The sequence below is a fragment of the Moschus berezovskii genome, chromosome 21 (genome assembly GCF_049115385.1).
Source record: "Moschus berezovskii isolate FMDL1 chromosome 21, NW_MosBer_1.0, whole genome shotgun sequence".
Taxonomy (NCBI): domain Eukaryota; kingdom Metazoa; phylum Chordata; class Mammalia; order Artiodactyla; family Moschidae; genus Moschus; species Moschus berezovskii.
The window spans coordinates 43,102,340-43,116,579 of NC_142480.1; the positions used below are offsets into that span (position 1 = coordinate 43,102,340).

Consider the following 14,240-nt stretch of genomic DNA (forward strand, 5'->3'; position numbering starts at 1 on the left):
AGCCCTCTCAGCTTTCTCTCCCTAGCACCAGAAGGCACTTACACCGACAGTCTGCTGCGCCAGACAGTCGAGCCCCTCACCCTGGGCCTTGCTTCTCACACCTCCATCCTGTCTGCCCGGAGTGCCCAGCGTCATGGATGTCGGCTGAGAATGTTCTCGCTACCGCTGGACTCCAGACAGAACGTGAGAAGCCACAGACTTCTGGGCTCTCAGAACTGAAAGGGCCTTTAAAAGTCACCTAGTCCGACTCATGGCCTGGGCGCCAAGTCTCCTGAGAGGCTGACCTCCTCCGGAGGCAGGCTCGTCTTCCCCGAGGGCAGCTGGTTCCATCTCGGTGCGCTCCGTCTACACCCGAGCTCTGAAACCGGTGGAGGTCGGGCCCCGCTTACAGGAATGAGGATTCTTCCTGCACCTCCCACCCTAACATCGTGCAGGAGAGCATGGAGATCTGTGAGTGACCCCGCCCTCCCACCCCCAGGCTGCCTCCCAGCTGGAGCAGAGCTCTTGCCAAAGGGGACCTTTTTTGCCAGAAGAGCCCAGGGCTCCCTGTGGTCCCCACAGCCCCCACTGCAGAGGCACAGATAGACCCCCAGGAGGCTGCAGGGAGGAAAAGGTTTGCAGCATCAGCCCACAGGGCCCTGGGCTGCAGGCAGACCCTTGAGGGGGGCAGGCGGCAGCAAAAGAGGGCTCAGAAGCCTCCCCCTGGCCCATCAGGGCTGACATGTGGCCTTCCCCGGCAGCTGCCAGACCGGGGCTGTGGGAACCGGCCTCACTGCCCCGGGCTGCTGCCCAGACTCCAGTGTCAGGGTCCACTGTGGGGGTGCATGGGGTGGCGGCGGTCCTCACAGCTTCTTCTTCCTCACCACCGGGATGGGCACCACTTGGAAGATTTTGGCGTGGTGGTCCTCAGTGTCCAGGGTCACCCAGGTGGGCCGGAAGCTGCCTTTGAAGCCGACGAATACCATTTTCTCTGCAAAGCAGTAAAGTCGCGTAAGCATGAACTTCACGAGAGAATGGCTGTGTACCCACTGCCTTCTGGGGTTCCCCATTGCCATTTCCTGACCCCCACCAGGTACCCCCTTCTCTAGCTGCAATGGACTGTGTCCCCCTGGGAAGAGTTTTGTGCCATGTTACCAATGGTGCCTGGCGTTGGTCTGTACGGGGCACACAGGGTCTCACCTGAGCCTCCAGCCACCTGTGTGGAGTGCTCGCTCTGCTCTATGCAGGGGATCCCCCCAATAAACCAGTTGCCATCAAGCTGACCCTACAATTAGCAGCAAGTGCCTGCTCCTCTCTGAAGCCCTGTGTCCCAATCTGTCAAGTAATGGCATTCAACTACAAGATCTCTGCCCTGGCTCCAATATCCTGTGGCTTTAGAAGGAAGTTCTGAGCAGCAGATAAATTTGCCCAGGGGCCCTGAGCAGATGGTGTGGCCCAGCCAGAGCTCTAGAATCCCAAGCCCCACGCAGGGCCCTCTGTCGCACAGCTCAGAGCTTGGCCCCATCCAAGGGATGTGGGTATCCACGTTGACAAGGGAAAGGCCTCGCCTGGTAGGCCACACACATGCATCACCCTGGGAAAGTGTCCCTTGACTGAACAACGTCACCTTTATGTTCATCAGTTTTTGGCAACAGGGTCTTAATTAATTGATTTTTTTTTGCCCAGTCTTCTAGCATGTGGGATCTTTGTTCCCTGACCAGGGACTGAACCTGCGCCCCTGGTATTGGAAGGCAGATTCTTAACCACTAGACCACTGGGGAAGTCCCAGGGTCCTAATTTAAGGCACACAGGCCCCCTAGATGCTTTCAGTACTGGGCTGGGGAAGACGCTTCTCTTTTCCTTGTTTTCTGTTTTGGCTCATTGGAAGGACTTTCACTGTTTCTGAATTTTCTCTGTGAGAGGCCTGGGATAAGCTTCCCAGGCCTCTAGCTGCTAGCTTTGATGTGTTTTGCAGTTAGGATGGCCTGGCTGCTAAGGATGGCTGGCTTTGAGTTAGAATATTAGGATCCAAATTCTAATCTTAAATGACTAATTCTTGAGTGGCTCTACCTTAAATGGAAATCACAATAAACTGTCATGCAGGTTATTAATGAATGACAGATCTTTATAGGATGTTCAGCAAGGCACAAGGCTGGGCGTTTACATGATAACTATTGGGTTGGTCAAACAGTTCAGTCACGTTCTTCTGTTTAAAAAAAAAACAAAACCAGAAACAAATACGATGTTCTATAACATCGTATGGAAAACCCAAATGAACATTTTGACCAACCCAATGCAGTGGGCATTACTATCAGGAAGGTCGCTTGGCCTCCTCCCAGCCTCCCCAAGGACTCTCTCGGCGCACAGTCTGTGATGATGGCGATGAAATGCTGACGTTTTTGTCCTGCTTGGCTTCCTCCCCGAGGGGCCAGTGCCAGGCTTTATGGCAGAAGAGCTGTGTGACGTTGGGCAAGCCATCTATATTTGCAAAGGAGAGCTTTGCCAGCTACAAAGGACTGTACGAACGCTGGCCATTGGCAGGAAAGCTGGGGCCGAGGCAGTGACTCTGGCCGATCCAGGTAGCAGGAACTGAGACAGGAGGGTCAAACTGAGCCCCTTTTCTGTGGGTTATTGTTTTTCATTCGCTAAGTCGTGTCTGACTCTCTGTGACCCCAAGGACCGTATCTCACCAGGCTCCTCCGTCCAGGGAATTTTCCAGGCAAGAATACTGGAGTGGGTTGCCATTTCCTCCTCCAGGGGATCTTCCCGACCCAGGGATGGAACTCATGTCTCCTGCATTGGCAGGCGGGTTCTTTATACTGAGCCACCAGGGAAGTCCTTTCTGCTGATACTTTGTTGGATTAAAAGGGCCACTTGCTGAGTGGATGGGTAAGTGACTCTATCAATTTCCTTCGGGTTTCTGATCACATGTTAGAATGGCATTGCTGCAGGGCAGGGATGGTGACCAGGTAGCCTCTTGCCCTGCACAACTGTGGACTGCTGGTTGTGTTGAAGATTCTAAGGTCACACCAGGTTTGGGGGGAAGTGTTCTGGCCTCAGCAGGAGGCCTGGGCATCCAGACTCAGGGTCAATGCAAGAACCCTTACCTTTCAGTTTGAGCCCCTTGTGTGCCCCGAGTTTTTCCAGCACTCTGGTCCACGGGCCTCTGGAGATGTATCTTCCCTTTGATGCCATGAGAACTATGGAACTGAACCAGAAAGGACAAATGAGAGGACTGGATGACAAAGTGGGGTGAGGGGTTCCCGGGCAGGGATGCTGCATGGTGGCTGGTGGGACTTGAGTCAGCAGTGCCCAGAGCCCTGCCAGGGACCAGGGGAGAGCAGGATTGTGTGCCGAGCTGACCAGCTCTTTCCAATGTGATGACCGACATCCTGAACACCCTCCCACACGTCTGGCTGCAATTGGTGCCCGTGATCTTCTCTCTGAGCCTGCTCTCAGTTCAGTGCTGCTCCATGGCTGTCCCCAAAGAGGGAAGAGCTGGCACACAGAGCCCACCATCGGGGACCAGCATCCATGCCAGAGCCCAGCACACAAACAACTTCAGTGTGCATCTCTTAACCTGAAGGTACAAGGATTGTGTAGGACCCGATGGAAATGTGGTGATGGAAGAAGCAGAGTGTTGAGTCACCCTGTGCTCAGGGGAGGGTTAACCCCTCAAGTTCATGCCCCCCTGTCTCCACTCAGGCAGGACAGCGTGACTGTTCCATGCTACAAATGGGCAGATGAAGACACGTGGTTACTAAGCACTGGGTTGAACAAAAAGAATGGAAAAACCTGAATGAATTCTTTGGCCAAGCCAATAGCTAGGATGACCTGCCGAAGGGGAGCCGTGCCTGGGGTAGGAGGAGGAGCAGGCCTGGGGCTGCCCAGACTGAAGGTCTCGACTTGCAAGAATCCTGCTGAGGAGCTGAGATCTCTAGTCCCCTGGCCTGGGTGCGATCAGGCCAAAGTGCTGGAGAATGGCCATTGTGGGGGTCCATGCAGCCTGCTGTGCCAGACGGCAGGAAATGCACACCTCCCCCAGGAACAGAAATGGGCAGAGGCCCACTGGGGCTTCTAGTTTTCCTCTTAGAGGAATCCTATAACCACAGACCGCAGTCCAGACATGGAAAAACTGTATAGGACTCTGGAAGCCGTTGTTACCCCCATACGTGTCCCATGGGGAGCAGAAGGAGAGCTGACAAAAAGTAAAGAGCTCGTGTGTGGGAAGAGCAGAGAGGAGGGGAGCTGGGCCGCCCAGGCTCCTCTGGATCACAGAGGGCTGGGGAGGAGGAGGGCAGTGCTTTGCCAACACCCTTGACTCTGGATTCTGGATCCGGGCTCTGTTCCCAGGAGACTGTCCCTGTCGCTCCCATTCAAAAACGAAGCTAACACCCCTTTGGCTCAGTTAAGCCTCCTTGCTGGGCTGGACTCAAGTGAAGAGCATGCCCTCTGGGAGTGGGGAGGGAGATGGACGGAGTTACTCATGTGCCCCGGCATCCTGGCAGCACCAGAAGTTGCTTGTACTCTCCAGGGGCCCCTCTATGCCTGGCCTGAGCTTCTCATGCCCACTGAGCCCCCCACACCTGTCAACACAAGGTTGCCAAGGGGTGCTGACAGAGGCAGCCCCCGGAAGCTATCCTGGAAGGTTCTGGTGGGAGCAGTTGCCTCCTCCTTTCCCTGGGGCCCTGGAGCCCTGGTGCTGGGGCGGCCCCATGGGAGGGGTGGGAAGGTGGGGCCACCTGGCTGGGACCTGCGGGGACAGTGGGGCAGGACCTGCCTTATGTTATTCCTTCAAGCCCTGCTGCTCTCCCTGAGGTCTGGGGGGTACCTGGTTCTTGCCTGAGTACCCGCGCCAACCCAGGGCGTGCTTCATAGCAGGTACTTGGTGAGGGCTGTCCCTGGGCTGCAGCACCGGCTGACAGGAGCCCTGGATGGGGAGGCCGCACGCCTCTCACCCCTGGTTTTCAACAGAGCAGCTCTGCATTTCGGTTTCTTACTTTTTTTTTTAATTTGCTTGGGCTCAGTAGTTGCAACGCACTGGAGCTTAGTTGCTCTGCACCTCAGTTCCTGATCAGGGATCAAACCCTTGTAATGTCTCCTGCATTACAAGGCAGATTCTTAACCATTCAGACCACCAGGGAAGTTCCTGCATTTCCTTTTCTTATTCTAGGCTTCTGCATCCTATTTCATTTCCAGGAAAAGTCCGCTGGCCCCGAAAGGCACGAAAACTAAAAATCTCTAGGTGATCCTCTTTTCCCCCAGATAGGCTGATCTCCTGCTTCAGTATGAATCTGCGTGTGAAAACATGATGCTAAGAAGCTCTGACCAAAGGTGGTCAAGCACCACCCCTGTCTTTGGAATCTCACACAGTGTCCAGTTCAAGTCAGGCCCTCATATAGCACCTGGGAAGCACATTTGTTTTCATCAGTAAATATTTTCCAAGCACCTCCTGGATGACAGGTACCACAAGAAGCACTCAGACTGCCTGCTAGTCCAGGTTGTGGCTTTGGAGTGAATTCTCCATTATATCAGAAATGAAAATACGAGTTGGATATGACCCCCGTACTGCTGTATTTAAAATGGATAACCAGCCAAGACCTACTATACAGCACATGGGACTCTGCTCAAAGTTATGTGGCAGCCCAGATGGGAGGGGAGTTTGGGGGAGAATGGATGCATGTATAGTGTGGGTCAGTCACTTTGCTGTCCATCTGAAACTATCACAACATTTAATTGGCTATTCGCTAATATAAAATAAAAGGCTTTTAAAAAATAAAAATCCAGACCCTAGATGAAGGAGCAGATACATCCACTGGTCCTCTGTGCAGGGAGGGATGGGTAGAAACTTTAGTTTGGATCAGAAGAGACCTCACTAAACAGGTGATGTGTGAGTTAGTTTTGGAAGGTGGCAAGGAAATTACCTCCAGGAAAGGGGACAGGGGACACCTGTGTTTAAGAAGCTCAATGCCCCCCGCCCAGTATAGTGGGTGGATTCCAGTGGGGGAGGGTGGGCAAGGGCGTCTGTGGGGTCGCTGTGCTGACAGCGTGGGTGGCGGACTGTTTGGAGGTGATGGAGAGGACGTCATGGGATAATGAGCAGGGAAGCCGCGATGCCGGCAGAGTCAGGTGTGGCTACTGAGTGTGGTGATGTCAAAATGAAAGACCAGAACCAAATGTGATGCCTGGACTCTGGTGTAGCCTGGTTGCCTGGATGGGAGATGACGATTTCACCAAAATGTGGCCAAGAGGGGTGGCTGGTTTAGAGGATTTAAAAAAAAAAATGATGAGAATTCAGTTCGTTCCATAGGGGACATTTGGGTGGTGGAGTCCAAGTGGCCGTTGGATAAAAATATCTGGCACTTAGGAGGGAGACGGGGGCTGGAGAGGCTTGGCAGCCACCAACATTTGGATTGCAGCAAGAGTGCGGGCGGGGATGAGCTCACACTGGGAGAGTGTGCCGGGTGGGGGCGGAGAGCCGGGGCAGGCTTCCCATGTGTAGCTAGCAGACTCAGCCTGACTTACATTCACAATGGCCCTGGGCTCCCATATCAGAGGCACCAGGTAGGAAGGCTTCCTGGCCAGCTCCCATCATGGATGGGCAGACCGCTGTTGTTATTGTTTAGTCGCTCAGTTTTGTCTGACTGTTTGAAACCCCATGGACTGTAGCCCGCCAGGCTCCTCTGTCCATGGAATTCTCCAGGCCAGAATACTGGACTGGATTGCCATTTTCTTCTCCAGGGGATCTTCCTGACCCAGGAACTGAACTAGTGTCTCCTGCATTGCCAGGCGGATTCTTTACCAATGAGCCATCTGGGAAGCCGTGGGCAGTGTGTGAGGCTCCCTAAGCTTCCTCAGCCTGGACTATGATGCAGGCCCCAGGGACAGGGAGGGGCCTCGGCCAGACTCACTTGTCGGGGATGGTCGCCACGTAATTGAAGAGCTGCCAGGGGATGCCCTGCAGGATGGCGTTCCTGAAGCCGGTGTGGTTCAGCACCTGCCCGTGCCTCCCGTCAATCACCACCACCTGGATGCCATCTTCCAAGCTGGGGTACTTCTTCCCGTCCACCTGCAGACGACAGGCAACTCAGAGTGTGACGTGGAGGCAGGGAGGGGGTCCTGAAGGCATCAGAGCCCTGAGGCTGTCCTACCCACATGGGTCCCACGTAGGCTCTGAAGGCAGAGGGCGCCAGTGCAGCTGTTCAAGGCATAAAACCCACTTCGGTCAGTTCCTGCAGCCCTGAGTAGTGGCTGAAGGATGTGTGTGTGTGTGTGTGTGTGTGTGTGTGTGGATTTTGGATGGGCCCTAAATCCAAAGGCGGATGTCCTTATAAGGACAAGGAAGAGGGCGCGGGCTGAAACTCAGTCACACGGGGGAGAAGATCACATGAAGACAGGGGCGGAGGCTGGGGGAACACAGCTGTGAGCTGGGAAGGGGGGATGCGTCTGGGGCTGCTGGTGGCCACAGAAGCTGGAGGAGGCCAGGGAAGGACTCGCTCTCAGTACCTGCAGGAGGAGACAACCCTGCCAGCCCCGTGGTGTCGGGCATCCAGCTTGTGAACTGTGCGGGGATGGGGTTCTGTTGTCTTCAGCCACCTGGCTGGCAAACACTGGCAACCACAGCCCTAGGCACTGACGCCAGGTCTCAGTGAGTAGAGACGCCCCTGGCAGGGTCGCGGGCTTACTTGGATGTACGCCAGGTCGTTCAGCAGGTGGAAGAAGCGCTGCTTGGCACTCTCCATCTTCACCTCCAGGAAGTGGTCCTTTGTCTTCTGGAGAAAAAACAAAAACCCAGGGCGAGTGTCAGGTTTGGGGGGTCCAACGTCCAGCTTGAGGGCTGGTCGGCCCCCTCACTTCCCTGTAACCCCTCAGCCATGGGAAAGGGTTTTAAGAGGGGAGCAGAGGTCTAGAGAGGACCCTGAGGGGCTTGGGGCTCGGTTGACTGTTGGCCACTCACCAGCAGAGAACCGAAGAGCTTCTTGGGCATGGGCACGTCCACAATGGCCTTCTCCGTGAACTTGGGATAGGCCGTGGCTGTGCAGTCGCTGATGCCTGCATTCTTTGGGATCAGAGCTTTAATCTTTATCCTCTCGCAGCCCTTCACAGAACAGAAGGCAAACTTCTCTCTCTCGTTCTGAGCTTTCAACTTCAGGAAAAGCAGCCTGCACACAGGAGCAGAGCGGGCGGTTCCCTTTGGTATCCGCATCTTCCTCCTCCCCCCACCCGCTTTCTTCCTCCCTCTGCCTCCGCGCTGTGTGCTGGCCACAGTACTAGAAAAAGCTAGTACCGACCATTTTCATTTTCCAAGCACGTACGCTATGCTATGCTAGGCACATGCCATCAACGGACATATTGTCTCATTTAACCCTCAGACAATCTAGTCCGGCAGGCACTGTTATCACCCCCATTTCTCACATCTCCATGGCTCAGAGAAGTGAAGCGACTTGCCAGGACCACACAGTACAGAAGGGGCAGAGCTGGCATTTTATCCCCACCCTGTGCCTGGTGAGGAGAATGCTCTCTGGCTTCCTAACTTGACACTTCTCCAGCTATAACAAGCTGGTTATCAGGTGTCCTAGGCCATAGCAGAATAGAAGGTAGCCATTGAAGGCAGGTGCTCAGAACGTAAGAAAGAGCAACATATTTGTCAGGCAGAAAGATCACGGAAAACAGCCCTAAGAATTCAAAAAGCCTAAGAGTTTGGCTTTCTACACAGGAAACAAGCATTCTACAACCCAGCTTGTCCCTGAGGCTATCACTGAATTAAAGCCCAGTGTGATAATCAGTAGGTATAATGATGAGCTAAGCAACCAATAAAAAGGGTAAATTAAGCAGCAGAATCTGCTCGAAGGGGAAAATCATAAATTTAAAAATTTTTTGATCAAAAAAGGTTCAACTTGTTTAGTGGCAGTTTCCACTTGAAAAATTCACACCTCTGGAACAAAGCAATTCTCATGATCCTAAAAGAAGATATTATGTATAGATGGTGTGATGAAGACTTCATCTTATTTACATTTTTTCAATCATAATAGTTTCTGCTGTTGTATGAGGGCTATTTAATTCCTTCTCTAGTTTTCATATGGAGGGATTTTTCTACAATCCTGGGCCCATCCTGTCCCCTCACTGGCGTCTTCCCAGGGAAAGTGGAGTGACTCATTGGGCTGCTGGGCGTGGGTATATAAGTCAGCCGATGGGGTGGGGTGGGGGGAGGCTCTGGTCTGCCCCCCGTGTCCCCCGTTGTTGTTTAGTCGCTAAGTCGTGTCTGACTCTTTGTGGCTCCAAGGACTATAGCCCGCCAGGCTCCTCTGTCCATGGGATTTCCGAGGCAAGAATACTGGAGTGGGTTGCCATTTCCTTCTCCAGGTGATCTTCCTGACCCAGGGATTAAACCCAACTCTCTTGCATTGGTAGGCAGATTCTTAACCACTCAGTCATCAGGGAAGCGTTCCTTACTATTTACACGTCACTTGGAAGTTATTTCCTATGGCATTCGTTATCTTCATAGATTACTGCAAGCGTGAACATTACCCAGGTCCTAAACCCTAAAGACCATGTAATCTCCATGGGTATCAAAAAGAATGAGTTTTATTCAAAAATACCACAGTCATATGAACATGGGATGCTTTCCTTTAATATTTTGGCACAGGCATTGGAATATCAAAAAGAGTATGCTGACTCCTTGAAAAACAGGCTTTCCCATGGGACATCAGATGGGTCTACAGTCATCACCAGGTTTCCTTCGGCAAGCTTTTCTCCTCCACTGGACTAGGAGCTTCATAGCTGAGTTATCTGAACTCTTGTTTCATCTTTTATCTTGGTGTGCTATTTTGTTTTTCAAAAATCATATGGTCAAATGAAGAGTTTTCAGGTAAGAACGAACAAAAAAAAATTAGTTGCCCTTTCAAAGCTTATAGAAAAACGGCTCCAGCATCGCGTGATGGCTCATTCAGGGCTACTTATGAATCACAACGCTGGTTTCAGTGTCAATGTATGGCCGCTCTCATGAAATAAGTAGCCTAGGGCTGGGTAGAGGCACCCAGTATTGGGAAGCTCTGCTCACCAGTAGCTCTGTCATTAGTGAGACAGGTCTCTCTTCACCTGTTGTCCTGTCTGCCCCAACACTGGTTTAGAACTGACGTGGGGAAGGGGTGCTCTATGCTGCCTCTCTGGACCCCAGCATTTTTACTTACACTTCTGATTTTCAAATCTGAATTTCCCTTTAATCAAATTGATAAAGCCCTATCTTTACAGATATTTCTAAGCATCCTCTATTTCCTTATCATTGATTTCAATTCAAGAATGGAAAAGAAAGTACAGCAGTTTCCCTGATGGTCCAGTGACTAAGACTCTTGGCTTAGTGCAGGGGGCCTGGGTTCGATCCCTTCTGGTCAGAGAACTAGATCCCACATGCTGAAACTAAGAGTTTGCATGTCTCAACTAAAGATGCCATGAGCCACAACTAAGACCCAGTCGGCCAAATAAATAAATAAAAATATTTTTAAAAAATTTTTTTTAAAGAATGGAAAAGATGGCCATGAAACAATCCTTTACCCTTAGTCCCTGGAGAGTTGGCTAACAACAGGCTCATAGCTCTGCAGACATGTCAGCATTCTTAAGATATCAGAGTAAAACTCTCTCTGTCTAGGGAAGGTGACCTCCTAGCTCCCTGTCTCCAGGAACAGGGACTCTGTCCCCACGATGTCCCTACTGAACAGGACCTAGTGTAGTTCAGCAAAAAGGGGAGGACGTGGGGGTACAGAGAGGTCTGTGCTCAAAACCAGCCGTGCCGTGTTCGTGCCAGGTTCTCTGAACAAGTCGTTACCCTTCACCCTGTGCCTTCTCTGCTTATTTCTGAATCAAGGATGATATCATCTGCTCCGACTGGGGTGTAAGGAGTTGAGGTCATGTGCCACGTTTTCGCACTTCTAAGATTCACTGCTTTCACCCTGTTTCTCCTAAAATAGGTGGATTCCCTACAATCCATGTGTCTATTAAGAGCATGCTTATTTTCCTCCCAAAGTTTCACAGCTTTAAAAACAATGTCACTGGTGGATGGTTCAATCCGCCTGAGGTCAGAAGTGCCTGGGAAAGGGTATTGGGTTGCCCACTGCACGGTGGGTCTGGGATTACCGGAAAGGCTAGGGGACAGCCTGAGAGGGCGCCTCACCCCGAGTCCTCGTCCCAGTAGTAGTGGCTGCGGCCAGGGGGGCTCTGCTCCACTTTGTCCATCTGCGAGGTCTTCACGAAGATGCCCGTCTTGGACGTCTGCTTCAGCAGGCGATTGTGGACGTCCGAGAGGATGGAGAAGGTGGTGCCCCGGGGGTAGCAGAGTCCCACTCGGATCCAGTCGCCCCTAGAACCGGAAGCACAGTCTCAGGTGACGAGTGAGAATGTCCCAGTCACAGGGCCTCTTGGGTGTGCACTGGACAAAGACCGAAGCGGTCTCCACTGAATGGCATGTCTACTTTCCAGTGCGGAGTTTTGAAAGAGCACTTGCTCTTGGTCATGACCGGGTCACACAGTGTTCAAGGACAGAGGGAGAAATGATGGCTGGAGTGGATGATGGCAATGGGTCAGTGGGGTGTCCCCAGGGTCTGCACTGTGTGTTCCATGTGGAACACTGGCTAGGAAAAATAAAAAGACCTTCTTTCAACAGGGTTAGGAGCTTCCCTAGTGGCTCAGATGGTAAAGAATCTGCCTGCAATGCAGGAGACCTGGGTTCAATCCCTGGGTCAGGAAGATCACCTGGAGAAAGAAACGGCTACCCACTCCAGTATTCTTGCCTGGAGAATTCCATGGACAGAGGAGCCTGGTGGGCCATAGTCCAGAGGGTTGCAAAGAGTCAGACAAGACTCAGAAACTAACACTTTCACTTTTTCACTTCAACAGGGCTGGAGTAAAAAAAACCAGGGTCTGTAAGATCTGGATTCAGCCCCTCCTGGTTCAACCTGATTGTGGGGCCCATCTCAGCTCTCTGGGTCTTCTTTTCTGCATCTGATAAATATCTGTCTCATGGGAATACTGTGCCAAGTTAATGATGTTCATGCACAGAAGATACGTGACATAAACAAATACATGAAGCCCTCTCCAGATGCCCTCAGCTTTACCCCTTCGCCTCACAGAGTCTCGTCCCTCTCTGTAAAATGGGAATGCTGGGGGGTTTTGCCATACATCGAGCACTTCGTAAAGCCAGGTGCTGGGTGAAACGCCTGCCGTACACTCTCACACTCCATCCTCACTACAACTCTGCAAAGTAACACTATGTAGGCTCGTCTCCTAGATGAAGAAGGAACTGAGGTTCCGAGGGTCAGACACCCTGTGCGAGGTCATCCACATGTGGAACAGGGCCTCATCCCGGGTCTTCTGCCTCTTAACCACTAGGTGATGTCAAGCCCTCTAGGTATATCCTCGTGCAGGGGTGGGCTAGCCTGGGATTCTGTGAGCAGTAAGCCCAGGACTTTGAAACTAGGCCCTGTTATCACCATAGCTTTGAGCGGGGCCAGGGCAGCTGTCCCCAGGTCACCTTGCTCCTATGAGGCCCCCCCACTCACTTGTTGAAGTTGATGAGCCAGATGGTGAGCTCGGAGGGGGCGGTCTGGTCCCAGTGGATGGTGTAGCCCTTCTGCAGGGTGATGACTGGCTGGTACTGCTGGTAGTGCGTGCTCCTGGTCAGGGCCCCCTCCAGATAGAGAGGGTGGTTGGGGAAGTCATTCTTGATGATCTTCATCCGCAGATTACTGGTCTTGTAGGCCTGAATGTACATCTTTTAGAGCCCAAAAAGGAAACACACAACGGGGCAATTACGAGGGGTCATCCCGGGAGCGTCTGGTTAACATCTGAGCACAGAGTACACTTTCACAAGCACTTGCTCTTCACAGAGTCCTTTTAGAAAGCTTGAATGAGAGGAGGCCAAATAAGGGGGTGTCTCTTTCTGCTGGTGAATGCGGCCCCAGCTATTCTGTGCAAGCCAGCCCACCCGCTCCGTTCATCTTCAAAAAAGTGCTCTGTTGAGGGGAGACCAGTGGGAACTTGGGGGGTGTCTGCCTAATTGTCAGAGAGCAAATTGCAGGGAAAGTCAGGGGGATCAGGGAGGAGGAGGAGGGGAGGGAGGATTTTCACGCTTCTGCTGCAGAAGCAACTCCCCTGTAACCAGCTGCCGTCCTGTCTGCACTTGAGAAAGAGCCTGGCATGTGGCCGACTTCTCCCTCATCCTCAGTGTCTGGCTCGAGTGGCCGGTCCCTGTGGCTGTTGGCACACATCAGGTGACCGATGGTGTCTCATTTCAGAGGCAAACATGCAAGCAAGACTGTGAGCCACTGAGTCCAGGGGACAGAAGAGCCCGACTGCTTTGAGCCACCCTTGGTTTAAAACACCGTGTCCTGATAGAGAACAGACTTGCGGCTGCCAAAAGGGGGAGGGAGGAGGGGGAAGGATGGATTGGGAGTCGAGGGTTGGTAGACGCAAACTATGATATTTAGAATGGATAAACAAGAGGGTCCCCATGTATAGCCCAGGAAACTAGATTCCTGTGATGAACAATAATGGGAAAGAGACCCTGAAAATAAAGTATATATGAGTATAACTGAGTCACTTTACAGCAGAGATTGGCACAACCTTGTAAATCAACTATGCTGTTGTTTAGTCGCTAACTTGTGTTGAACTCTTTTGTGACCCCATGGACTGAAGCCCACCAGGCTCCTCTGTCCATGGGATTTCCCAGGCAAGAATACTGGAATAGGTTGCTATTTCCTTCTCCAGGGGATCTTCCCAACCCAGGGATTGAACCTGAGTCTCCTGCACTGGCAGGCATTTTTTTTTTTTTTTTATCACTGAGCCACCTGGTGGGTGGTAGTGGTTTAGTCATTAAGTCATATCTGACTCTCACGACCCCATGGACTGTAGCCCACTGGGCTCCTCTGTCCATGGAATATCCCAGGCAAGGATACTGGACTGGGTTGCCATTTCCTTCTCCCTGAGTCACCTGAGAAGCCCCCAAATCAACTGTATACTTCAATTTTAAAAATCCATTAAAAAACAAACAACACCTCATCCAGGACTCCCCTGGTGGCCCGGTGGCTAAGAATCTACCTTCCAATGCAGGTGAAACAGGTCCGATTCCCTATTGGGGAGATAAAATCCCACATGGCACAGAACAACTAAGCCAACGCCCCACAGCTATCCAACCTTCATGCTCTAGAGCCCATGCTCTGCAACTAGAGAAGCCCCTGAGCACCACAACTAGAGAAAGACCACATGCCGCA

The 14,240-nt window shown here is 52.2% G+C and overlaps 1 protein-coding gene across 3 annotated transcripts in view; it reads right to left on the bottom strand.

Moving 5' to 3' along the window:
* Positions 1 to 535: 535 nt before the first annotated feature.
* CEMIP (cell migration inducing hyaluronidase 1) overlaps positions 536 to 14,240 on the bottom strand; it is a 159,330-nt gene continuing 145,625 nt past the window's right edge. For all 3 annotated transcript variants that reach the window (XM_055417952.2, XM_055417951.2, XM_055417950.2), the window contains 7 exons: positions 12,531 to 12,742; positions 11,147 to 11,332; positions 7,937 to 8,141; positions 7,665 to 7,751; positions 6,891 to 7,048; positions 3,087 to 3,187; positions 536 to 970 (listed from right to left, as the gene is read on the bottom strand). In XM_055417952.2, coding sequence (XP_055273927.2) covers positions 843 to 970; positions 3,087 to 3,187; positions 6,891 to 7,048; positions 7,665 to 7,751; positions 7,937 to 8,141; positions 11,147 to 11,332; positions 12,531 to 12,742 — 1,077 coding nt within the window. In that variant the 3' untranslated portion in view covers positions 536 to 842. The remainder of the gene's footprint in view (positions 971 to 3,086; positions 3,188 to 6,890; positions 7,049 to 7,664; positions 7,752 to 7,936; positions 8,142 to 11,146; positions 11,333 to 12,530; positions 12,743 to 14,240) is intronic.